Genomic DNA, 27,986 nt, shown 5'->3' on the forward strand with positions numbered 1-27,986 from the left:
GATATGTAGTGTGTGAGGCGCCCTAACAAGAACTGAAAAGTCATCGACCTGAAATGTTAGCTCTTGCTCTCTCTCCACAGATGCTGAATGTTTCCAGCATTTTCAGATGTTTCAGATTTCCCAGCATTTGTAGTATTTTGCTTTTATCTTGTGATACAGGCAAGCAGATTCATAAGGAATGTTAATTAGACTACAATCAGTGCCTTTATTAGAGGTTGCACACAATTTACACACGCTATGCACATTCTAACAGATAAAAACAAAAGAGACAAATAGGCAATACCTTTCAACTCCATCCATATTGTATTATTTACACTAAAGCATCTTTTTATATATATTTTGTAATAGTGTAGAGACGATATTTACACATACTGATGGTGAAAATATTTCTCCAATAGAACAAGCATATTTATTAATAACTACACACTAACAAGCTGGTATAATCTATAAAGGTCTGAAATAGCAAGAGAGTTTTAGTGCTTGCAATACTATAATGATGTCATTAGTGTCCTATCATAGGATATTTTACATTGCAGTAGTCATTAAAAATATATCGCAAACTATCAATTCTCACAGCCTTTCAGCTCATCAAGAATACTGTTTGTTTTTATTGCTTGTTCAAACAAAAAGGCTTTACTGTTGTCTTCAATTTTATTTGCATTTATAATAATCTTCATAAAAAGGAATCAATTACCATCAATTCAACTTGTACTGGAAGAAAACAGATATGCATTTGCATCATGGAGACAAAAATGAGGAAACAATCTGATCCTGCAATACTGCCAGGGCAGAATCGTGGAAATGCTTTCAGAAGCCACATAATCAATACCATAAATTTGTTTGCTTCCTGAAGGTGGTAGCACCTCTAGTATCAAACGTATCGAAACTGCTGGTAAATCAATTTGTACAAAAGTAAAATAATAAGAGTGAGCTAAATAGAGTAAATCAGCTGGGGAGGGAGAGAGAGAAAGGTTTAGACCAAGTAAAACAGCAGGGATATTTGTAACGATAACTAAATGTCTTGTAATTCATGCATCATATATTAACGAGATTGTCAATTCACCACATCAATTACAAAATAGTCATGTGTATTTACGAATATCTATCTAAAAGTTTGTTCAAAATGATTTGAAATTTTATTCATGATGATTTTTGAACCTTTATTTGAAAAGTGAATGGTGATTATCAGTTGTGCAGCTGGGGTCAAAGGATTGTTGGCTGGTGGGGGGATGCTTAGTTAAAACCTCAGATTTAGCCAACCTGGCCCCAGAGTTGGCTGATTTGCCTTCTGTGGCCTGCTCCACCAACCTGCTTCCTCCTCTCAGAATCACAGAATTGTAACAGCGCAGAAGGAGGCCATTCAGCCCATCGTCTCTGCACTGGCTTTCCTAATGAGCATTTCACCTAGTGTCACTCCCCCGCCTTCTCCCCGTAACCCTGCACATTCTTCCTTTTCATATAACTGTCTAATTCCCTTTTGAATGCTTCAATTGAACCTGCCTCCACCACATTCTCAGGCAATGTATTCCAGACCTTAACCACTCGCTGCGTGAAAAAGCTTTTCATCATGTCGCTTTTGCTTCTTTTACAAATTACTCTAAATCTGTGGCCTCTCATTCTCAATCCTGTCACAAGTGGGAACAGTTTCTCTCTATCTGCTCTGTCCAGACCCCTCATGATTTTGAATACCTCTATTAAATCTCCTCTTAGCCTTCTCCTCTCCAAGGAAAACAGTCCAAGATTGCTCTGCTTCCATTTCTTAGGGCAAAAGACATTGTGGGGAATCCCTGGAAGCTGAGGGTTCAGTAGGGAGTGCCAAAGCAAGGGAACTGAGCCAGGAGCTAAAGAATTCCGAATTACCCATGGTCCAAAGATCAAGCCACGAACCGCTTAAATCTGCAGGCTAAAGAGGTTCAAGAACAAAAAGGAGGTGGTCCTCCAAAACTGCACTGGCCGATCTCAAAATGATTGTCTGATGGGGCGGGAGTCAATACCCTCCATGACTCCCCACTAGTTCCGTCACTGATGATTATTTCTTTGGTTGGGGATGCTAACGGTTGCGTAGATTTACTCATCCTGACACGATGCTGGAATTAAATTGGTGTTAATGAATTGACTGAAGGAGGAATGCATAGGCTGAATAAACCTCATCAAACACTTCACTGAAACATCTATTTCACATCCTCCACAGAACTTAACACTCCAAGGCCATTCCAAGTCCACTGGAGGAGAAGGTACTCGAAAGCAGTGGTATTAAAGATTGGGAGCAAAGTGTGTGCCAATACTCCTTAAATTCTGGACCAAATTCTCAATTGAAACTTCACAAGCTGCAGTGTAGTACATAGATGGAAAAACGTCAAACCACATGTAATTTTGGATCTAGTTACAGGCAAAGTTGAATATTTTTGGACCTAGATGGATTATTAATTTATATTTTGCCCGCATCAGTGAATTTTCTGCCAAAGTTGTAAATTCTTGCTGGTGATGCAGCTTCTGGCAATCCTGCAAAAGTGGGAAATGGTGAATCATTCTTCATAGAGGAAGCAATGGGTAAGATTGCTTCCTGGCTATGACTTTCTTCATGAACATGTGGTTATAGTCCAAGCAGGAATTGCCAAAGTCCTGTGGCCAAGACTTGGAATCAAATAGTTTTTGACTTCATTTTGATGAAAGTACTTTTCAATGAAATGAGGGTCCCTGGCTGAAGTCTACTATCTACCATGTAATGATTTCAGTTTTGCCTAACAACCGAATACGACCTGAAGAAATTGATTTACTACTCCTAGGTGCACTATTATCTGGATTGCAGTTGTTATCAAGACTGATTTGCAAGCAAAACAAAAGGAGACAGTGACAGCAGTGCTGTACTCTGCTCTATAATAGGTAATTGCCTCACTCAACTGATTTACTGTCTAAATAAGAGGATGTCAATTTAGATTTGGCATTATTTGGTTCTACTGAATGCCCAATAGTCTTGACCAAACCACCGGTTAGCAATAAAAACAGTTGTGGGTCTGGAGTCACATATAGGCCAAACAGGGTAAGGATAGCAGGTTTCCTTCCCGAAAGGAGAATAGTGAACCAGCTGGGTTTTTATGACAATCTGGTAACTTTCACAGTTACCATTACTGATATTAGCTTTTTATTCCAGATTTGTTTAATTAACTGAATTTAAATTCCCAACTAACACGGTGAGATTTGAATGTATCCAGATTAGTCCAGACCTTTGGATTACCAGTCCAGTAGCACAACCACTATGCAACTGTACCCGACAATTAGTTTATTGGAATTGGTCCTTTGGAGAGTCCGGTCCTTGCTTTGCTATATTCCAAACTCTTTAGTTACAGCGAGCTGACATAGTAAATGGTTCTCTATTTTAACCCTCCCTTTCAAAAAATTGTCACACCCACTCTGAAAAACCCCATCCTCGATCACTTTACTCTTGCAAACTACTGCCCCATCTCCCTTTCCTTTCCAAAGTCTTTGAATATGTTATCACCTCCACAATCCCATCTCTCCCACAAATCTCTATGCTTCACTTCAATCAGGTAACAGCAATAAAACAGCCCTAACCAAAGTCATGGCCAATGAATGACATTTTCTACAACTGTGACTGTGCTTCATTATCCTTCCTTTGGCATGGTCAACGGCACCATGCTTTTTAATGCCTCTCCTCCATTGTCTAGCTCAGCAGAACTGCCCTCACTCAGTTTTACTTTTAACTATCCAAGTATAACTGGAGTAATTAATTCCCTTGTTTATCCAACGCTATCACATTGGGAGTCCCTCAGGATCCATCTTCTCTCCCATATGCTGCCTCTTAGTTCATCATCCACAAAATGGAATCAGCTTCCATAGGTACATGAGTGACACCCAGAGCTCTATCTCTCCGCCATTTCTCTTGATCCCTCCAGTGCTTGTGCTGTTAGATTGCTTATCCAACGTCCAGCCACAATTTCCTCCAGTTTAACATTGGGAAGACCAAAGCCATCATCTTCAGCTCCCATCAAAAACTCTGTGTCCTCGCCATTGTTATGACCGACCTCTCCTGTCAAAACCTCCAATCGAAATATACGATTCTGATTGTGGGTGGGACCAACGCACTGTTAATTCAATCCTGTCATTCCACAGATCGGCTAACATATCATATAAAACTTTCCAAATTAAAGAGAGACCCACCCAAATTGTACCATCTATTAACCCACCGAATGAGGCTAACCAAACCAGGTGTCTTTAAATCAATAAATTAATTCTTTAATTAGAAGAACTAAATTCTTAAACACTATGAAGATATAAACAACATTTAAAATAGAAAAAATTTGAGTCCTTGCAAATTTACAGTCCAATGTTGCTTGAAGTCCTCACAGGATGTTGCTCGAAGTTCTCACAGGATGTTTGTTGTTTGAAGTCCTCATAGAATGTTGCTTTCCTTCTCCAGCGAATTTCAATAATTAACAACTTGCAAACTCTTTCAATGGAATCAAGCTGACTTTAGAGTTTTTGAGGGATAAAAGATTGTCACAGTCTAACTTCCCTTTCTTAAATTTAAATTACCAGAGATCTCTGTTTTGGCTTGACTTTTTTTTGATTTGAGAGATAATAATTAAACAGACTAAATTCCTATTCCTTCAGTTTAAATGGTTGGGAGCTCTTTTTCCAGGCTCTGACACCACAGCTGTGTCCTCTGTCTGTGTCAGTTAGCACAAACTGTCTCACTCACTGCCAGTTCAAAACTGAACTGAAACAAATGTATCACATCAGGCTCAATCCCAGTGGCTGTTTCCATGGTATCGAGAATGCACCCTTTGAATCACAGTCTCCAAATGGCTCTTTCTAAGGCAACGAAAATGTACCTTCCTATAACTTTTAAGGCTTGCCGGCTCTTAAAGCAATACTGATCTCTTACAAGCCTTGAAGGCAAACCGCATATTCCGAAAAATACGACAGGACCATGACACCATTGATTCCAGCCCTATCCTTGGACACCAACTCAGATCAAACTAGTCTGTTTGTAACCTCAGTATCCTACTCAACCCTAAACTAAGCTTCTGTCTCCATATTCTCTCCTGCACAAAGATTGGTTTCCTGTTTTGCAATAAATCAGGCAATAGGGCAAAAAACAGCATACAGCCCAGTCCAGACTGAGCATTCCTCTGAATCGACACTACTGCTTGTCCCCTACCCTCTCTGTTTCACAATCAAAGGGCTTATTTCTCAGTCATTATGTCTCTATCCTCTAGAAATCTCTTTCAAAGCGAGGTTGCCTTACTTCCGCCCCCCCCCCCCCCACCATGTCATCAAAAATGTTCTAAAACCCATCTTTTCAAACGTGCCTTCAGTCTCCTCTGCCTTCCACTAAATTCCTTACTTCCTGTTGCGTCCACCACTCCCTTCTGCTGAAACAATTTAGTATAGCATTTCATCTTCCTGGTTATAATCTCTTTGTATCTCAGCCTCTCCCTTTGATCTCCTCTGGTACTGGAAGATGAAAAGGAAATCTGCAGAAAGCAGGGGTGTTGCTACCCAGGAATCATGATGGCTTTCTGACCTGTTCAACCTGCTGTGCACATCTACACTTCATTCTTTCTTTTGCTGCCCTCATTCATGTTAGAGGCTTTGCCAATTATTTCCACACAGAACCATGTGAAATGGTAATGCTGCTGAAAGACATGAATTATGCACAGAATTTTACTTGTGCAATCTATAATACCTACTGCAAAACAGAAACCGAGGCAACAAAATGTAGTATAAGGATTTGAAAGGGTTAATATTTGAGACAGTGTGTGGAATAACACCCACCATGACAATGTAAGAGAACACACGTGAGAGACTCGAAGGAGAAGCAGCAGGGCTTTGGAGAACTTCAGATTACTGAAGACTCAGTAATCTCTTCCAGCTAGGCTAACCATATATACAAAATGGTGGCAGACTAACCAAATATACAGCATGATGAACAGTGGTAGTTCTTACCTTACAACACCCAGAAGAATTTGGAAAAGTACTTTGAAAACGGCTGACCTGGAAAATGCGCCAAAACTGCAGAACTCAAGAAGCAGCTGTGATAAAGCTCCAGAGCTGCTCTGTGGACGAAGGAGGCACAGAGATTCAGGGGAAATCGGACTGTAGGGGCATTCAGGCTGCACCACAGAGGTGGGTAGTCTGTGAAAAAATTCCAGTCTAGCGATCGCAAGCATCGCGTCACAGAACCAAGTAACAGTCAGGGATCTGGTGAGCAACCCTTAAAGAGAGTAAAAGTTTGTTCCTAACAGCAGTAGGCAGGCAGCACAGGGAAAACCAAAAGTCCTTAGTGAGGGCGGATCTGAGGTCAGCCTCATTACATCTGGCGATCACAAGAAAAACAAAAAACAAATAGGCCGCAAATACTCAATACTCCAAGCGAAGGGAGTAAAAAGTAAAGAAAAAATGTTGCAAAACTGTGTTGAAAGAAAGTACAGAGTCTAGCGAAGAGATTTCACAGGGAGAAATGGTGACCATAGCAGGAGTCAGCGTGAGGCTGAAAAGCACGGGAAAACTTCCAAAACTGGAGAAAAAATTTTAAAAAGGAAGTAAACAACATAAAAAGCAATAGATCTTAAATTCAGAATACCAAAGCGGTTTAGACACATGGAAAGACCAAATCAAACGCAAAATTGGTTGTTCTGGTGAAAAAGATTCCTGAGATATAGAATTGTTTCCAAAATAGACAGCCAATCTGAAGCAGAGCAAGTTAACACATTGCTGTATTCCATTAGAACAATAGCAGACGATGTTATTGCAAGACAAGGCATTAATGAGACATCAGACAAATATGATAACGTTTTAAATACCTTTGATAGCTATTTCAACCTGAGGAGCAACAGAATTCTGGAAAGGACAAAATTTAACAGAAGGGTCCAGAAACCAGGTGAAACTGCAGATGCTTTTATTAAAGACCAATGCAGACCAGCTAAAGGATGCAAATATGGAGACCTAAAAGCAGAATTAAAATGAGACCACACTGTAGTAGGTATTGCTGATGAATCCCTATCTGTTTTATTGCAGTCTACAGAAGACCACAACCTAGGAAAATCAATTCAGCTGGTGAGACAAGCAGAGGTCCGGAAGAACAGAACGATCCTGAGTGGTGAAGAAAAACCTTGGTTCAGTAAACCTCCAGCGACCATACAGTTCCTTAAGCACAGGACTGTAAAAGAAGCACCAGGAAAGAAGGTACACTGGGTGTGGGGGTGGGGTGGGGGGCTATCAATGCAACCAACAGAAACTCACTTACATGGTCTAGGAGGGACTGAACTGAAAATCAAGGGAAAGCTACAGGGAACACTCCAGTACAAGGGAAAGCAGATATTGGAAACAATGTATGTTCTACGGAATCAAGAATTCTCTCTTAAGAAAAATAGTTTGTATTGTTCTTTATCTTATAAGAAAAGTGGAAGAAGTTAAGCATCGAGAATCCAGGACTCACTTCCAAAAAGACTTTCCAAAATGATTTACTGGTCTAGGAAGACTTAAGACCAATTATAGTATGGCTTTGTGAAACCTGTATGTCTTTTCATGACTAGGAAGATATCACACCAACTAATGAAGCAAGTCCAACATCAGCAAGAAGAGATGAACAGGATGGGAGTCGTTTCTCCTGTCACTGAACCTACAGAGGAGTGCTCGGGAATGGTTCCAGTTCCTAAACCCAACTCAATAAGGCTGTGGCAAGAGAAGTTCATCCGATGTCCTCAGTAGATGAAAGCTTCACAGTTATCCAAAAGAACCATGTTCACAAAGCTTGATGTGGGTTTTTGGCACGTTCTTTTGATAAAATGCCAAGGCTACTGACAACCTTCATTACTCCGTTCGGAAGATTTTGTTTTAATCATTTACCATTCGGTATAACATCAGCACCAGAAATATTTCAGAAAACTATGTCGAACAGGGCCTTAAGGTTGTAGTATGCCATATGGACGACATCTTAGTCCATGGTGAATCCATCAAAGAATATGACCTGAAAATTAGAGCAGTTTTGAATCGTCTACAAGAAGAAGGCCTGACACTTAACGAAAAGTATGAATTCTCAAAAACGTCTATTCATCTCTTAGGGCACATTGTCAGCAGCAAGGGCATAATGGCGGACCTGCAAAAGACGAGAGCCATTAGTGAATTCCCAATTCCTACTTCTGTCCAAGATCTTTAACGATTCCTTGGAATGGTTAATAAGTTTGCAAAATTTTTACCAAATCTAGTGCAAGTTACTGAACCCTTAAGACAACGATTAAGGAAAGCTTAATCGGGATACACTTCAGGAGCAAGCATTTTAAAGGATCAAGGAAATGCTGATATCACCAGATATCTTACCGTGTTGTAACCCCTCACTACCGACCACAATTGCAGCTAACACCTCATCTGCAGGGTTAGGGCGGTCCTTTTTCAAGAACAACCCGATGGATGTCGAAGACTGGTTTATTATGCATCTCAAGCATTATCTGAGACTGAGATGAGATATACCATCATTGAGAAAGAAGCTCTCACAGTCACATAGGCTTGTGAGAAGTTCTCAGGTTATATTATTGGCTTAAAGGCCATCATAGAGACAGACGACAAACCCATATTTTCCTTACTTGATGAAAAGGAACTCGCTAGGATGCCTCCAAGAATCCAGAGATTCCAGTTAAGGCTAATGTGGTTCACATATGAAACGGTATACGTACAGGACAAGCAACAAACTACAGCAGATGCATTGTCCACAGCTATTGTTGACCATCCTACACAACAGGATGTTAACTTTATCAATTGGATTGTGTCATATTCTCAGTTCGCTGCATCACAATGACTGGCAAGCTCAGAAAAGCTCCAAGAAATTCGTCCTGCTTAGATGCAAAATGAGGAATGCATCTGTATCCGCCAATATTGCATGCAAGGTTGGCTGCAGTAGCACCCCAGTGGTAAGGTGATGAAAGTCTTCTTTGAGTACAGAAAGCACTTTACTATTGTGGATGATTTGCTGGTATATGACGAGAGGCTGGTGATTCCACACATCTTGGAGAAAATACACATGGGTATAACGAAATGCAGAGCATAGGCGCAGTCGTCCGTGTAGTGGCCGGGAATATCAAGGGATATGGAAGAAATGATTTCTAATTGCCAGGTATGTGCAGTGCAGAGACATGATTAGAGAGTTCAAGACAGAGAAAAGTCTTACCGAAAGCAACAAGCTTATAATTACAGTAGGAAATATCATACCAGGAACCTACCTAAGTTGATGGAAGGAGAAAAGGTCTGGGTACAAGACCAAAGCAGAGAAGAAGTAATCGTCCAGAGAGATGAGAATCAACAGAGATCTTATTTTATACATACTTCAGAAGGTGCTATAAGAAGAAACAGGAGAAATCTTATTTCTATTCATCAAAGACGTCAGACATACATTTGGACGAACCAGATGTTGAACCTGAAAGTCAGAAAACAGCGGATACTACTTACCTCAATGAAGGCCATCCAAGTCAAGAAGCAAGAGTTCCGAGAAAGACTACTAATCTTCCACATCTAACAACACAATCAGAGAGAGTTGTGAATCTTCCTGACAGATTCAATCTGTGATGTCAGAGAACTGGGGGGAGATGTGAAAATAAAAAATGAATGTATAAATATATATATGGATAAAAACTTGGGGGGAGATATAGTATGAGAGTTTGAAAGGGTTAATGTTTGAGACAGTGTGAGGAATACTTCCCACCATGATGATGTAAGAGATCACATGCGATAGGGACTTGAAGCAGCATGGCTTCAGAGAAGTCCTACAGACGTAAGTAATGCTGTATATGGTTAAAATGTAATAAATGAGTTAATGTTAAAATTACTGAAGACTCAGTAATCTTTCCTAGCTAGCTTAACCAAACATATAATGGTGGCAGACTGATCAAATATACAACACAAAAATAAAGAAAAACCAATATTTTACATTTGTGTCCTATCCGTTAATGATCATATTTTATTGAAGGCTTATAAAATAATTAAAAAGCTGGATAAAGTGCCTTCTGTGAGATTATTCCAGTTGAAAACATTGGGGAGGACCATGTGACAAGCATAGGAATGAACTCAATGTTAGGCAATTCTTTTTCAAGAGAAGAGTGAGCCTCTGGACTACATTGCCAGCTGCTGTGGCGGGCGCTGAATTTCTATATGAACTTCAAGAGAGAGATGGAACAGTTCTTGCTTGGGCAGAGATCATATCATATAGAAGGTAAGTGTATTTATCGATAGCACTTGGTCCATGTGATCTCCTGGACTGGTTTTGATCGCCTGAGGGTGTTGGAGAGGAATTTTCCAGAGTATTTTTCCCTTATTGACTCAAGCCATTTGGGATTTTTTTGCCTCTTGCAGGAGATTACATGGCTGTGGGTGGGGGGGGGGGGGGGGTGGGTGTGGAAGGAGCAGGGGAGGTGCATTGGAAGTATTTAGTCATGATGTTCCAGTCATCATGAGGCATGGGCAGGCTTGATGGACCAGCTCGTCTATTCCTGTCTGTCAACTTCATGTGTTCAGAAGTGGGCCTGACTGATGAATGATCAGCCCATACCTGAAACATTAACCTGCCTTTTCTCTTTTCAGATACTGACGGACCTGCTGAGTGGTTTTTGCATTTTTGGTTCATACATTTGGTTCATCCAGAAGCTGGCTGAGCGTGTCTACCCTGAGGCACAGTGCAGCTTTTGAGCAGAGAGATCCACCAATGACATGCTGTTCTCCCTTCGCCAGCTACAGGAGAAATGCCGTGAACAACAGATACCCCTCTACGTTGCTTTCATAGATCTCACCAATGCCTTTGACCTCGTCAGCAGATGTGGTCTCTTCAGACTACTACCAAAGCGACTAAGTATCATCACCTCATTCCATGACAATGTGAAAGGCACAATTCAGCATAGCGGCGCTTCATCAGACTCCTTTCCTATCCTGAGTGGCGTGAAACAGGGCTGTGTTCTCGCACTCACACTGTTTGGGATCTTCTCACTGCTGCTCTCACATGCGTTCAAGTCTTCAGAAGAAGGTATTTTCCTCCACTCACGATCAGATGGCAGGTTGTTCAACCTTGCCCATCTAAGAGTGAAGACCAAAGTGTGGAAAGTCCTCATCAGGGAACTCCTCTTTGCTGACGATGCTGCATTAACATCCCACACAGAAGATGTCTGCAGAGACTCATTGACAGGATTGCAGCTGCCTGCAACGAATTTGGCCTAACCATCAGCCTCAAGAAAACGAACATCATGGGACAGGATGTCAGAAATGCTCCATCCATCAATATCGGCGACCACGCTCTGGAAGTGGTTCAAGAGTTCACCTACCTAGGCTCAACTATCACCAGTAACCTGTCTCTCGATGCAGAAATCAACAAGCGCATGGGAAAGGCATCCGTTGCTATGTCCAGACTGGCCAAGAGGGTGTGGGAAAATGGCGCACCGACACGGAACACAAAGGTCCGAGTGTTTCAAGCCTGTGTCCTCAGTACTTTGCTCTACGGCAGCGAGGCCTGGACAACGTATGTCAGCCAAGAGCGACGTCTCAACTCGTTCCATCTTCGCTGCCTCCGGAGAATCCTTGGCAAGACCGTATCTCCAACGCAGAAGTCCTCAAGGCGGCCAACATCCCCAGCATATACACCCTATTGAGCCAGTGGCACTTGAGATGGCTTGGCCTTGTGAGCTGCATGGAAGATGGCAGGATCCCCAAGGATGCATTGTACAGTGAGCTCGTCACTAGGATCAGATCCACTGACTGTCCATGTCTCCGCTTTAAGGACGTCTGCAAACGCGACATGAAGTCCTGTGACATTGATCACAAGTCGTGGGAGTCAGTTGCCAGTGATCGCCAGAGCTGGCGGACTGCCATAAAGGCGGGGCTAAAGGGTGGCGAGTCAAAGAGACTTAGCAGTTGGCAGGAAAAAAGACAGAAGCGCAAGGAGAGAGTCAACTGTGTAACAGCCCCGACAAACAATTTTATCTGCAGCGCCTGTGGAAGAGTCTGTCACTCGAGAATTGGCTTTTATAGCCACTCCAGGTGCTGCTCCACAAACCACTGACCACCTCTAGGCGCTTACCCCTTGTCTCTCAAGACAAGGAGGCCGAAGAAGAAGGTTCATACTTGTCCCCAAGTTGTGTCCTTTGATTTTGGTGACAGTATTTTGTTACGTTCCTTTAAAAATGTTATTGCAGGCATGAAAATTGAAACAAACCATGTAACAATTTCTATGTGAGAGTCAGATCAGAAGGACGAGTAAAATAAGAGAATAGGGAAAAATCTGAAGGTAAATTAACAATGAGACATACGTTGAACAGTGTGGGGGTCATTTTAATTTTGTTCCCCACTCCAATCGATTCCAGTTCTGTAGAATTACTGCCCTAAAGGGGAACATTCGGTAAGACTACTCTGCAATGGCTTGCCATATTCAGATCTATGCTCGAGTTCAACTCTTGATAGCTTATTTGCTGGCTTCAGATAAGAGTGAGAACTGTTTTCCCAGTCTTTTTCTCAAAGCAATCCTGGAGCCAAATTTAATGTTACTTCTATTGAAATGCAGTAGGATGACTGCATTTAGCAGAAAGATTCAGCAAATTGAAAGTACATAAAGTAATTCTTTGTTAACTTGAATTGGGTTGTGACATTGGCATTCAATCTTTGTTTAGCAGTCGGGGGTAAGGCTTAATTAGTCACCCTCTTCCTGGTGCTTTTCACTTTATCAATTATCACCCTTTCTAAATAACTTCCTGTAATTTAAGGATATGTTTAATTAAAAGTCCAGTAACATGAACAGTCTCAATCAGCAGGAACTCTTGAGGTTTTATTATCTGTACTACTGGTTATAGCTCATGGGCCCTGGCACTCTGAGAGCCGTGACTGGCTCGCGTTGATGGACTAACTGTATTTAAGCTGTCCAAAAGTTAACCCTTTGAAGGAAGAAGGAATATATATACATTCAAATCAAAAGAGGTAAATACATGACCAAGGCCACTGATTTGTGCTTTTCAAGGAAGAATGGGCAGAATTGCAGTGTACAATCCCATGTAATTTAATTCAGTTGCCTTCTTCAGTACACTGCACTGCTTTCCAGGATATACTTCAGTGGTAATTTTCATATGACCAATGAGAATGCATATGGAAAATTTGGACCTACTCTGTGCATGATCTTCCAACTATTTAAAATAAAGCTTGGAAAATTGTGTGCAAGTTGCATTTGAATTCCCACCGTGCATTCCTCACAGCTGAGAATCTTTGCCTGGAGCATTAAATTGGAAAATAATCCATTTTGTTTGTGGTGTTGTGGTGTGCAGCTTCTGGTAAGTTTCCTGGAAGTTTACAGGCATTCTTTTTCCCACTCTGCGCTGCATAAACTTAATGTGGGAATTCTATCATAAGATATATTCACCATTCTCCTATCGTAAAGCACTTTGCGATGTCATGCTGCGTGTGGCATACTATATAACAATTAGCATTTATACAGTCTCCTTAATGTAACAGAACATCCCAAGGTGTTTCACAGGTGTGTTATCAGTCTAGTTGTGAGACTGAGCCACATAAGGAGATATTAGGACAGATGATTAAAAGCTTGGCTGAGGAGGTAGATTTAAGGAGGGTCTTAAAGGATGAGAGTGAGATAGTGAGTTAGAGAGGTAGAGAGGTTTAGGGAGGCAATTCCAGGGCCATCATGCCCATAAATGGTCACTAGTTACTATTGCTGTCCAGTCTTTTTATGGTACATTTTAAGTTTGTGCTCCAATTCCAGGACTTCAACAGAGTCTAGCCTGACACTACAGTACAACAGTGAAGGAGTGCTGCATTGTCTGCAGTCTTGAGCTTTGGCTAAGACATTAAACCAATATCGGTCAGAATGTCTTGGGTGGACGTAAAAGACTGCACGATACTGTACAAAGAGGAGCAAAGAATTCTCCCAGCCAAGATTTCTATTTCAACTATCATCTTAAAAAACACAGATAAAGTAGTAATTCATCTGAAACCAGCGTCTGGCAGAATGTAATATGGCTACTGCATTTGCCTAGATAACATTATTTTACAACAATTCAAAGTAATTAATTGCATGTGACGCACTTTATGATGTCTCTCAGGGATGTGATGAGGAGGTATTAAGATGCAGATATTCCTTTTTTCTTCGACAAAGCGGACCTACCTCTGTCCTGCTGAACTCAAACCTTTATATTATGGTGTCACGCCAGTGCTTTCACATTTTATGAAACATTAAGAGCAGTGAGTGTCACTTTCTCTATGTGGTAACACCGAGGCTCTCAAAGGCCAGGACAGAGAAAACAGAATGCTGAAGCTTGGGTTCAGAGAGGCAGAAAGCTTCTTGTACCCTTTTTATGGGAGTAAAATTGACAGCAAGAGGGGCAATTTTGGAGGCCAATATCCTGCGTCCCAAGGACATCTGAAAAACGTCTGATACAGAATTGGGTCAGGCTATTTTACAGGTGTCCAGGACACTGGCATAAAACAGACATTGGGCCCATTGCATATTCAAGAAAGGGGCTTAACACCTGCTTTAGGACCCTCGTACAAATTGGGATGCCCTGAGTGGAGGAGGTGCTCCTCCTGGCCCACTGCACTCCTAAAAGCCACTGTCAGCTGTGATTAGCCCAGATTATGTAGATGAGGCCCGAGAACCAATTTGTCATGATTCCTAGGCCTCCATCTTTCGGCAGTAGGGTCATTCTCCACTCCCATTTGGTGTTTGAAAATTGACCTAAACTAATCTGGAGGCCAGTCTCTTCTGTCCTGATGAGACATGAACAAGAGAGTAACCATTCCCAATTGGGTTAAGAAAATAAGTTAACCATTGCTATTAAATTATCAGAAGATTATATCCTACGTATTTTCCAAGTTTAGTGCTTCTGTTTAGCATGTCCATATGGTAGATTATCATCCAGGTACAAGGTGAAGGTTCTCTTTCAGATCACTCTCTGATTATACCCAATGTCCATGATGGCTGCCCAGAGTCTGAATTGTCCTTGCCCTCCAATTTTAGAGTAATAAAAGGATCCTGTCATACAAAGTGAAAAATGTATATCTCTGGATAGTCCAACTAGATGTAGCACTGTACGACGAGTCGTGCATCAAGTGCACTCAAGCCGACGGCCCTTCACTTTGAGGTTGTGAAGTTGGTTATTGTACCGGGAGAGCAACAGAAGTGGGACCGGCCAGTGATCTGGTAGGAATGAGGGTACTGACAGAGGAAGAAAGGTAACTGTTGAACAGGTTCATGGAGGTAGTGGGCAGAGGGCCAGAGAGGATGAATGTGTGAGTTGGAATGCCAGAGTGGATGGTTTGGTAGGTTTATCAAGGGTAGAGGGGGAGGATGGAAGGACTGGAGGTTGCCAAGGAGACAAGAACTGATCAGAGTTAACCTTGTCGGTGGTTGAAACTTTGGAAATGGCAGGACTTCAAATGTTCAAGGTAGTTCAAGGATAGAACAATCTTGAGGTTGCAATGACAACAACGCGTCATCAGGGTTTGGTCTTAATTCCCACTGGATTGTATTGTCATCTTGCGTAGGTATCATTCACTAATGTAAATTGTACATACCTGCTTTTTTTTGAAGCAGCGATAGTGCGAGCGAGGTGGCAGCTGGGAAGGTGAGTTTCAGTTTAAATTAACTTACCTTTTGTTTCGGCGGACACGGGGACTGCTGGGTAAGTAAACCTATATATTCGGGCAAAGGCTAAACCCGAAACACTACACGTGCAGTGTCTCCCACCCATCCTCCTCCTCTAACCAAAAAAAAAAGGACTCTTGTGTGGAGGGTTTGGTAAGGTAAGGTTTTCCTTTTTTAAAAAATCTCTGTTATCAATTTAGTGCGGAGGGGATGGAAGCTAGGGCAGTTGTATGCTCCTCTTGCAGGATGTGGGAGGTGAGGGTCACCACTTGTGTCCCTGCTGACTTCACCTGTGAGAACTGCACCCAACTCCAGCTCCTCGCAGACCGCGTTAGGGAACTGGAGCTGGAGCTAGATGAACTTCGGATCATTCAGGATGCTGAGGGGGTGATAGCGAGCAGTTATAGGGAAGTAGTGACACCTAAGTTACAGGATAAAGGTAGCTGGGTGACCGTCAGGGGAGGGAAAGGGAATAGGCGCACAGTGCAGGGATTCCCTGTGGCCGTTCCCCTCAATAATACATATACCGTTTTGGATACGGTTGTGGGGGACGACCTACCAGAGGAAAGCCACAGTGGCCAGGTCTCTGGCACTGAGCCTGGCTCAGTGGCTCAGAAGGGAAGGGGGGGAGAATAGGAGAGCGATAGTGATAGGAGATTCAATGGTTAGAGGAACAGACAGGAGATTCTGTGGTCGCGAACGTGACTCCCGGATGGTATGTTGCCTCCCGGGTGCCAGGGTCAGGGATGTCTCGGATCGAGTCTACAGGATTCTTAAAGGGGAGGGGGAGCAGCCAGAGGTCATGGTACATATCGGTACCAATGACATAGCTAGGAAAAGGGAGAAGGACCTGAAAAGCGAATATAGGGAGTTCGGTTGGAAGCTGAAAGGCAGGACGAGCAGAGTAGTAATCTCAGGATTGTTACCGGTGCCACGTGCTAGTGAGGCTAGAAACAGGGAGCGAGTACAGCTGAACACGTGGCTACAGAACTGGTGCAGGAGGGAGGGATTCAGATATGTGGATCATTGGGATACCTTCTGGGGAAGGTGGGACCTGTACAAGAAGGACGGGTTGCATCTGAACTGGAGGGCCACCAATATCCTGGGCGGGAGGTTTGCTAGAGCTCTTCGAGAGGGTTTAAACTAGTTTGGCAGGGGGATGGGAACCGGAGCTACGGATCAGTGAATGGGGTAGCTGTTGAACAGGCAGATACCGAGTGCAGAGAGTCTGTGAGGAAGGTTAGACAATTGACACGACAAAGTTGCAGCCAGTATGATGGGTTGAAGTGTGTCTATTTTAACGCAAGAAGTGTCAGAAATAAGGGTGATGAACTTAGAGCATGGATCAGTACTTGGATCTACGATGTTGTGGCCATTACTGAGACGTGGATATCACAGGGATGGATGTTGGATGTTCCGGGGTTTAGATGTTTCAAAAGGAATAGGGAGGGAGGTAAAAGAGGTGGGGGAGTGGCATTGCTAATCAGGGATAGTAGCACAGCTGCAGAAAGGGAGGTCGTCGAGGAGGGTTTGTCTACTGAGTCATTATGGGTGGAAGTCAGAAACAGGAAAGGAGCAGTCACTTTGTTGGGAGTTTTCTATAGACCGCCCAATAGCAACAGAGACACGGAGGAACAGATTGGGAGGCAGATTTTGGAAAGGTGCAGAAGTAACAGGGTTATTGTCATGGGTGACTTCAACTTCCCTAATATTGATTGGAACCTCCTTAGTGCAAATAGTTTGGATGGAGCAGTTTTTGTCAGGTGTGTCCAGGAAGGTTTCCTGACTCAATATGTAGATAGGCCGACTAGAGGGGAGGCTATGTTGGACTTGGTGCTTGGCAACGAACCAGGCCAGGTGGCAGATCTCTCAGTGGGAGAGCATTTCGGTGATAGTGATCACAACTCCCTGACCTTTACTATAGTCAAGGAGAGGGACAGGAGCAGACGGGATGGGAAAATATTTAATTGGGGGAGGGGGAATTACAATGCTATTAGGCAGGAACTGGGGAGCATAAACTGGGAACAGATGTTCTCAGGGAAATGCACGACAGAAATGTGGAGGTTGTTTAGGGAGCACTTGCTGCGACTGCTGGATAGGTTTGTCCCGATGAGGCAGGGAAGGGATGGTAGGGTGAAGGAACCTTGGATGACAAGAGATGTGGAACAGCTAGTCAAGAGGAAGAAGGAAGCTCACTTAAGGTTGAGGAAGCAAGGATCAGACAGGGCTCTAGAGGGTTACAAGGTAGCCAGGAAGGAACTGAAGAATGGACTTAGGAGAGCTAGAAGGGAACATGAAAAAGTCTTGGCAGGTAGGATTAAGGAAAATCCCAAGACGTTCTACACTTATGTGAGGAACAAGAGGATGGCCAGAGTGAGGGTAGGGCCGATCAGGGATAGTGGAGGGAACTTGTGCCTGGAGTCGGAGGAGGTAGGGGAGGTCCTAAATGAATACTTTGCTTCAGTATTCACTAGTGAGAGGGACCTGGTCGTTTGTGAGGACAGCGTGGAACAGGCTGATATGCTCGAACAAGTTGAGGTTAAGAGGGAGGATGTGCTGGAAATTTTGAATGATATGAGGACAGATAAGTCCCCGGGGCCAGATGGGATATACCCAAGGATATTACGGGAAGCGAGGGAAGAGATTGATGCGCCTTTGGCGATGTTCTTTGCGTCCTCACTGTCTACTGGAGTAGTACCGGATGATTGGAGGGTGACAAATGTTGTTCCCTTGTTCAAGAAAGGGAATAGGGATAACCCTGGGAATTATAGACCAGTCAGTCTTACGTCGGTAGTGGGCAAATTATTGGAGAGGATTCTGAGAGACAGGATTTATGATTATTTGGAAAAGCATGGTTTGATTAGAGACAGTCAGAATGGCTTTGTGAGGGGCAGGTCATGCCTCACAAGCCTTATTGAATTCTTTGAAGATGCGACAAAACACATTGATGAAGGAAGAGCAGTGGATGTGGTGTATATGGATTTTAGCAAGGCGTTTGATAAGCTTCCCCATGGTAGGCTCATTCAGAAAGTGAGGAGGCATGGGATACAGGGGAAGTTGGCTGTCTGGATACAAAATTGGCTGGCCCATAGAAGTCAGAGGGTGGTAGTAGATGGAAAGTATTCAGCATAGAGTTCGGTGACCAGTGGTGTTCCGCAGGGATCTGTTCTAGGACCTCTGCTCTTTGTGATTTTTATAAATGACTTGGATGAGGAAGTGGAAGGCTGGGTTAGCAAGTTTGCCGATGACACGAAGGTTGCTGGAGTTGTGGATAGTGTGGAAGGCTGTTGTAGGTTGCAACGGGACATTGACAGGATGCAGAGCTGGGCTGAGAAGTGGCAGATGGAGTTCAACCTGGAAAAGCGTGAAGTGATTCATTTTGGAAGGTCGAATTTGAATGCAGAAAACAAGCTTAAAGACAGGATTCTTGGTAGTGTGGAGGAACAGAGGGATCTTGGAGTCCATGTCCATAGATCGCTCAAAGTTGCCACCCAAGTTGAGAGGGTTGTTAAGAAGGCGTATGGTATGTTGGCTTTCATTAACAGGGGGATTGAGTTTAAGAGCCGCGAGGTTATGCTGCAGCTCTATAAAGCCCTGGTTAGACCACACTTGGAATATTGTGTTCAGTTCTGGTCGCCTCATTATAGGAAGGATGTGGAAGCTTTAGAGAGGGTGCAGAGGAGACTTACCAGGATGCTGCCTGGACTGGAGGGCATATCTTACGAAGAAAGGTTGAGGGAGCTAGGGCTTTTCTCATTGGAGCGAAGAAGGATGAGAAGTGACTCGATAGAGGGGTACAAGATGATGAGAGGCATAGATAGAGTGGATAGCCAGAGACTTTTTCCCAGGGTGGAAAGGGCTATCACCAGGGGGCATAATTTTAAGGTGATTGGAGGAAGGTTTCGGGGAGATGTCAGAGGTAGGTTCTTTACACAGAGAGTGGTGGGTGCGTGGAATGCGCTGCCAGCGGTGGTAGTAGAAGCAGATACATTAGGGACATTTAAGTGACTCTTAGATATGTACATGGATGATAGTAGAATGAAGGGTAGGTAGTTAGTTTGATCTTAGAGTAGGTTAAAGGTTCGGCACAACATCGAGGGCCGAAGGGCCTGTACTGTGCTGTACTGTTCTATGCCTATCACAGCTCTCTATTGGTCAAATAGTACCATCAATGGTTACTTAGGACTTCAGTAATTAATTCTTACAGTTCACACAATAATTTGATCAATATATTACTGGCTGTACACATTGAATAATTTTGGAGATTTCTTTGTTGTTTTCTGAATTTCTTTACCTCCCTGAAGACTCAAACTCCTCACTGCTCTATACATCCTTGCAGCCTTCTATTTCCTCATGTGCGTGCCATTTTTCCTGTGTAAACCGCATGGTGACTATTTGCAGCTTGTTTCATTGTTGGGGGCTTAACAAATAAACCTGATAATTTCTTCAATTGATAGCCCTATATGCATTTTTCAGTGTGAGTCAATCGACAGAACTCAGGAGCCCTAACCTTGAGAGATCATTTTTCTCACTAACATGCTAATCTGAAACCAATTTTATTACCGTACTGCTGCCCAGACTAAGTCAGAGCTGGCAAGAGATTGACTCTGGGACCTCCTGGTCTATAAGGCTTGATGCAAAACTATGCACTAACTCAATGAGACATTAGAGGACACCCCAATGTCTCTCAGCAAAGTGTCTTAATTTGATGTAGGTTAAAATATGTGAAACCATAGAGAGATCTTTGCTATGCATAGAGTTTAGCAGAACCTTACCTGACTCTCTCGTACGACCCCTGACCTGTTTGCTCCAAGGTCCTGAGCCAATAGCATTGAATGCTTGAACTTGCACTCTGTATTCAGTCCACTCTTCTAGATCCTCGATGGTGAATTCCCGCTCAATTCGATCACTGATAATGTGTGTGAGAGTGGAACCATTTCCATTTGACTTCCCATATTTTATTTTGTATCCAACAGATTCCTGATTCCCATTATATTCTGACTCAGGCAATGGCTGGAAAAAAATATTTTAAAAATCTGATTGTATCTTCTTTTTTCTTTCATTATCGGGAGTTTTAATTAGTTACTTTATGAATGCCTAAATTATATAAACAAGCTTAATCTCGCTTTTTTATAGAACCATTAACTGAACTCATGGTTGTCTTGATGCATTTGGTACTGATTTGAGTTCACATCCACTCTTATCTTTCTTACTTTTTCCCACCATAATATATCCACCAACCTTTCTACAATATAGATCGGGAATTTAGTACGCTTCATGGTATAAGGTGTAATTTATTATTTTAGTTTAATTGACACTGTAGGTGTTTGTTTTCAACTCCGTCTACTTGGGCTTGTACACAACCACATTCAGCAGTTAATAAACACTGTGAGCTCATGACATCTTCCAGCACATCATTTTATTCATTTTTTGTTCAGTAATTAACACTTTGTAGAGAATAATAAACATTGATATGATATGCTGTAATCTCTTTATCTGTCTTAAAAATGTTATTAAAATAAAAGTTCTAAAAAAGTTCAATCACTGATGAAAGCTTCAATATGAAGACATAAAAATTCTTGCAAACCAACATAAAAGTGACTTTGATCATGCTTTAAATAATGTCAGAAGACGGATGGGTTGGTGGTGGTTATCTTAGTTCTGCACTATGTCCTTTGTTTCCTCTTTTGTTTGGTGCTTCACAAACAGGACGAAGAAGCTCTCAATATTCAGAGCTACTTTCTGCATACAGTGCTTGCTATAGTGTCACAGGATCTGTCTGCAGACAGTCCTGACTGTGGAAATGGGAATCGACAGTGCACCAAATAGATATTCACTTCTAATGGGAGAATGACTTTTAGAGATATTCTCTTTCTCTGAAGGATAAATACAATGAAAAAGGCATCAACAATTTAAATCATTACCTACTGAATCATCAGTTTTCACAAATTTTACAACTACTTAAACAAAGGTGCAAAGTAAAAAAAAATCTATATTGGTGCTTAATCCTGAAATGATTGCCCACATTTGTTACATACCACCCAACGGAGCCAGAGGCTTGTCTCACTTGCTGTACGCAGGGTCACATTGGCAGGAGCCATGTCAGGTGGGGCCTGGAGGGTTTGAATTTTGCGTGATAACTGACTTGGCAGACTTGTTCCAACAATGTTGACTTGTCTCATGCGAAATCTATAGAAACACAAGGCTTATACTGAACGAAAAGCTCTCTGAATATTTGGAAGGGCATAATGGTACAGCTAAATAAACTGTTTCTAAAATAGACTCAATGAAAATCAGTCAGTTGCTATAACAGATGGCCAATTCACAATGCCAGTTTTATTCTAGGCAGCAAGTTGATAATTTACCTCAGTATGCCATCTTTCTCCAGGGCATTCTATAGCCCTCTGTGACTTTGTCAACTTCTGACTTCAGTTATCTCCCACATTTTCTTGCCCCTTTCTTCAATTCCCCCCTTCCACTTCATTCCCTTTAATTCTTGACCTTATTTTTAAATGTCAATCTTCTCCATCTCTTCGCATTGCTTTCTTTAGCTATTTCACACCTTTTGTTCTGTAACTACCTTTTCATTATCTGACTCTGATCTTTACTTCTTTTTAACTTTTAGCAAGAAAAATGTTAATTTGGACAGTTGCAGGGCAGTAAACCCATTAATAAGTGAAAGTCAATACTCACAGCAACTCATAACTTCTACCTCTGGTTCATTGTTCCCACCATCTTCATTTTACTTATTCTAATAATGGAACTTACTTATCTTCCAATTTCCATTGCTGGCAAATCACCCACACCCAAAATGTTAATCTGCTCTTTTGCTGTTGGACATGTATATTTCCAGTTTTTAATTCAGCTTTGTATTTTGTTCTTTCACATGGTACACAATTAAAACTGTAAACAGCTGAGCAGCGCACGGGCACCCAGAGGCTGAACATATTACAATGCTTTCTGAACAGTTTAAAATGTTGTATTTTAGAGAAAAAACCCCATTGTTTGAGGATCTGAAAAAATATCTTTAGAGGTATTTTAAAAATATTGAATATACACTGAGATGTTCCCTCACCCTGGGCAGACTTGCTGCAGAATTTGATTGGCTATGCTGTGGAAGTAGTTCTTGACAAGCTTACAGAGGCCTAAGTAAGAGTGAAAAAGACCCAAACTGCCTGCAGGATCATCAAGAACAATTCACTGCATTTTTCTTCAGTTAAATTACTAGATCCTGCAATCATTTTGTCTCAGTCTTTTCATGCTGGAAAAATAATCTTGATTTGGATTTGGACAAAGGGCCTGAAAATTAGAGTCACCCTGTTAAGGACCTTTTTAGTTATTTGCGCTCAAGGTGTGGGCAATGTTGACAATGTTGCATTTATTGCCCATCGCTGGTTGCCCAGAGAAGGTCGTGAGGGCCTTCTCTTTGAACTGCTGTAGTCCTTGTGGTGATAATCCCCCCACAACTGTTCAGTGGGGAAATCCAGAATTTGACCCACATTAAAAATGTCCAAGTTAGGATGGTGTATGACTTGGAGGGGAGCTTGCAAGAGATGGTGTTCCCGTGTTGCAGTTGCTCTTGTATTTCTTGGCAGTTGCAGGAATGCGAGGTGATGTTGAAGTAAACTTAATGAGCTTCAGTCGTGTATTCTGTAGATCATACATACTGCTGGTATGTCTGTGGTGGATGGGCTGGATATTAAATTTAATAGCAAGGGTGCCGATCAAGTGGACTGCTTCATCCTGAATGGCGTCAAGCTACTCAAATGTTGTTATGACTGCATGAATCAGGGTAGATGGTGAGCATTCCATCAAACTCTGGACTTGAGCCTTGTAGATGGTATAGTTTTATGAATATACCTGAACAATTTCCCATATTATTGGATAGATTCCAGTGTGATTCCTGGAGTGGAAAGCTTGGCTGTGTGCCCTGGTGTGCAGATTTTCACCTGGGAGGTTATGTTATCAAGGTCCATAGTCTTTGCTGTGTCCAGTGTACTCAATTGCTTGTTAATGTTGCAGGGAGTGAATTGTTGCAGGGAGTGAACTGAATTGGCTGGACACTGGCATCTATGAGAGTGAGGACCTCAGGAGGAGGAAGACTATGATTATCCTTTTGATCCTACTGTCGCTGATAGGTTATTTTTTAGGTAATTAAAAAAAAAATTGTTAGTGGGATGCCAGTTTAATTTTTGAAGTTAAACAAGATAATTGTTCTTGGGAAGGTATGTTTGTTCCAACAATCTAACTTTACGTTATATTTGAAAAACTGCATTGGATCCTTAGGGTGGAAGGTGATGTTTTGGAGCCCAATGCGCTGGAGCACAGAGTGGGAAGTCAAGAGTTGTATGCATGACTTCAGACATGATGAATGCCTGCTCTTGGCGTTGCTGGTCCGAGGAGATGCTGAGTGGAAGCAAAGTGATTTTCTCATGGAGGGTGGCAGTATCAGAGGGCCAGTCAGTTTAGGCTGCTCTCATACACCACATATTGGGCAGCTATAAAATAGCACTGTCACAGGTTTCCAATTCATCCTTTCAACCGGAAAGGTATCTGCTGGGAAGGGATTGGGGCTGGGAGTGAGGGAGGAGGGAACAGGACTTACAAAAGGAGGTAATTAGAAAACAACTTTTAAAAAGGTTTTATTTCCCTTGGTGCATCGGTTATGATTTTGGGCCAACTTGGATTTTCAGGGCAATACATACGCATTAATGGTAATCTCCACTCAGTAATACATGGTTATCATATGGATCCTAAGGGTACTGTAATAAAGGCAGTAAACTGTACCTGTAATGTGTGAATGGATTGAGGTTGGGAACCTCCAATGAGCGAGCATCAGGCTCATTGACCAGTTGATGAACAAGAAGCCACTCTTCATGGTCACCAATTACACCAACCTGAGGGTGGAGAACATCATTGTTATATAAGTAGCCAGTCTTAAATCTTTACATATTTTTTCCTAGTTTCACACTCATGATGAAATATAGAACTGAAGAAGTGTCAATGTCATAAGAAGCAATAGATCTCAAAAGCAACTAGGTAAGAAAAATAGTATACAAGAGGATAGAAACTACTGCAGTTAATGTCATTGCTTGACTGCTTAATCACTTATACCAAATTCCTTTTCCCACTACTTTAATGGGAGCATTAACTCAATTATATTTGAAATTAGGCTAACATCTGCTTTAAAATAGCAGAGATATTTGGTATAATGTCAAATGTTTGCACAATAACTACTCCAATTCTTTTCAACAGAGTATCTAATACTAATACAAAACCAAAATACTATGGATGCTAGAAATCTGAAATAAAAACAGAAATGCTGGAAATACTCAGCAGGTCAGGCAGCATCTGTAGGGAGAGAAACAGAGTTAACATTTCAGGTCAGTGACCTTTCATCAGAGCTGAGAAAAGTTGGAAATGTAATAGGTTGAGCACATGAAAGTGGGGAGGGTGGGAAGATTTGTGATAGGGTGGAGGAAAGGAGTAAATCACAAAAGGTTTCATGGTGCAAAGCTAAAGGAAGTGATAATAGGACTAATAAAGAAACAAATGATGGGCTGAATTTTACCAGCCCCTCGATGCCGTGGGTTGCGGTGAGGGAGCCGGTAAAATTCAGCAGGGAGAGGCCCGCCGCAACCTGCGACATTGTGAGGGGCCTGCCGCATATTACTGGCAGCGGGGAGATCTGGGTGCGCCCCCCCCCCCCACACCCCTTCGCCGCCTGGCAGCGGACCCTTCATCTTAATATTCAAATTAACAACAGAGATGCAAATGAACTTACCTGCAGGCGGCGGCTGCCCCACGCTGATTTTACGGCTGCTGTTCGTACTCCGTGCACCTTTGGAACTCTGTATAACGTTCCGAGGTGAGAACTTGGTGGGGAGGAATAAAATTTTCAGGACGGGAGGGGTGAAGGAGCGGGGAAAACATTTTTCATTGGCTGTGGGGATGGTGGGAAGGGGTTGAAGGACAAAGAGTGCAAAGGTGGGGTTTAAAGGTCGGGACTGTCAAGAATGATTTTTCGGGGGGTCGCGAGGGAAATAAATTTATTGTGTGATCATTGGGGGGGGGGGTGGAAGTGGTACATTTATGTTAAATGTAATGTTTTTATTAAAAGTTAGAGTCCTGGTCCCTTTAAAAATTAAAATCTCTGCTAAGGGCTTAAAGCCCTTTAAAAATGGCGCTGGTGCCTGCACAGTGATGCTGGATGCCATTGCTGGAGATGAGGTGGCCACCCACTCTACGTCATCGGGGACGGTGGCTCCGCCCCTTCTATTTAAATGAGCCCCCGCGCTTAATATCACAGGGGCTCAGGGATGGTGCATCCGCATGGGATGCATGCCGCCATCAGAGTGCGCCACCGCGAACTGTGCGCACTCGCAAACTTCAGCTCAATGTGTCTAGTGGAGGTGTGGATGGAAGGGTTGCTGCTGTCTGAAAGCAAAGGAATGAAGAAAGAAACGAGAGAAAAGACCAGACTTGCAAAAACAAATGAAACAAAATGGGGGCAGAGGCAAATTGTCTGAACTCAACGTTGAGTCCAGAAGGCTGTAAAGTGCCCAGTTGAAATGTGAGGTGCTGTTCCTCGAGCTTGCGTTGAGCTTTATTGGAACACTGTAGCAGGCCAAGGACAGAAAGGTCAAAGTGGAATAAAGGTGGGGAATTGAAATTACCTCCTCCCTTCTCATCGCCCAAGGCCTCAAACACTCATTCCAAGTGAAACAGCAATTTACTTGTACTTCTTTCAACTTAGTATACTGTGTTCACTGTTCATGATGTGGTCTGCTCTACACTGAGGAGACCAAATGCAGACTTGGTGACCTCTTTGCGGAACATCTTCGTTCAGTTTGCGAGGGTGACTCCCGTGCTTCAAATCGCTTGCCATTTCAATTCTCCAGCTTGTGCCCACTCTGATCTTTCTGTCCTTGACCTCCATCATAAGGTCAGAAGTTAGCATGTTTGCTGATGATTGCACAATGTTCAGCACCATTCGCGACCCCTCAGATACTGAAGCTGCCTTTGTCCATATGCAGCAAGACCTGGACAACATCCAGGCTTAGGCTGATAAGTGGCAAGTAACATTCGTGCCACACAAGTGCCAGGTAATGACCATCTCAAACAAGAGAAAATATAACCATCTTCCCTTGACGTTCAATGGCATTACCATCACCGAATCCCCCACTATCAACATCCTGGGGTGGGGGGGGGGGGGTCACCATTGACCAGAAACTGAACTGGACCAGCCACATAAATACTGTGGCTAAAAGAGCAAGTCAGAGCCTGGGAATTCTACGGCGAGTAATTCACGTTCTGTCTCCCCAAAGCCTGTCCACCATCTACAAGACACAAGTCAGGAGTGTGATGGAATGTTCTCCACTTGGCTGGATGGGTGCAGCTCCAACAACACTCAAGAAGCTCGACACCATCCAGGACAAAGCAACCCACTTGATTGGCATCCCATCCTTCAACATTCACTCCCTCCACCACCGATGCACAGTGACAGCAGTGTGTACCATCTAGAAGATGCATTGCAGCAACTCACCAAGGCTCCTTCAACAGCACCCTCCAAACTTGCGACCTCTTCCACCTAGAAGGACAAGGTCAGCAGATGCATGGGAACATCATCACCTGCAAGTTCCCCTCCAAGCCACACACCAACCCAATTTGGAACTATATTTCTGTTCCTTCACTGTCACTGGGTCAAAATCCTGGAACTCCCTTCCTAACAGCACTGTTGGTGTACCTACAGCCCAAGGACTGCAGCAGTTCAAGAAGGCAGCTCACCACTACCTTCTCAAGGGCAATTTGGCTGAGCAGTAAGTGCTGGCATAGCCAGCAACACCCACATCCCCCAAACGAATAAAAAAAGGTGTTCCAATGAAGCTTAACGCAAGCTTCTGAACTCAATATTGAGTTCAGAAATCTAGATCATAACCACTGCTCCAATTTTGTTTTGTGTTTTTTGCTGGTTTGGTCCTTTATCTTGTTTCTTTCTCAATTCCTTCCCTTTTTGTTCGGATGGCAGCTATCCTGCTATTCAGAACTCCTTTAGAGATACCTTTATTTCTGTACTTGCTTCATTACCATTCCCATTGGCATTGCACCATGAAACCTTTTGTCATTTAATCTCTCTTGCCCTCCAAACTATCACAAACCTTCCCTTTTGTTCTTCTTCCCACCCTCCCTTCTTTCGCTTGCTCAAAACCTATTACATGTCTAGGTTTTCTCATTTCTGATGAAAGGTCACCTGAAACATTACCTCCGTTTCTCTCTCCACAGATGCTGCCAGATCTGTTGAGTATTTCCAGCATTTTCTACTTTTATTTAACTAGAACTTCCTCAT

General features: G+C 42.7%; 1 protein-coding gene across 1 annotated transcript in view; it reads right to left on the bottom strand.

Moving 5' to 3' along the window:
• LOC137384323 (protein sidekick-2-like) overlaps positions 1-27,986 on the bottom strand; it is a 506,965-nt gene that overhangs the window by 207,417 nt on the left and 271,562 nt on the right. The window contains exons 22-24 of the mRNA XM_068058191.1: positions 24,428-24,537; positions 21,679-21,829; positions 20,416-20,653 (exon numbers count right to left, since the gene is read on the bottom strand). Coding sequence (XP_067914292.1) covers positions 20,416-20,653; positions 21,679-21,829; positions 24,428-24,537 — 499 coding nt within the window. The remainder of the gene's footprint in view (positions 1-20,415; positions 20,654-21,678; positions 21,830-24,427; positions 24,538-27,986) is intronic.

The sequence above is a fragment of the Heterodontus francisci genome, chromosome 26 (assembly GCF_036365525.1).
Source record: "Heterodontus francisci isolate sHetFra1 chromosome 26, sHetFra1.hap1, whole genome shotgun sequence".
In the NCBI taxonomy this organism is placed as follows: Eukaryota; Metazoa; Chordata; class Chondrichthyes; order Heterodontiformes; family Heterodontidae; genus Heterodontus; species Heterodontus francisci.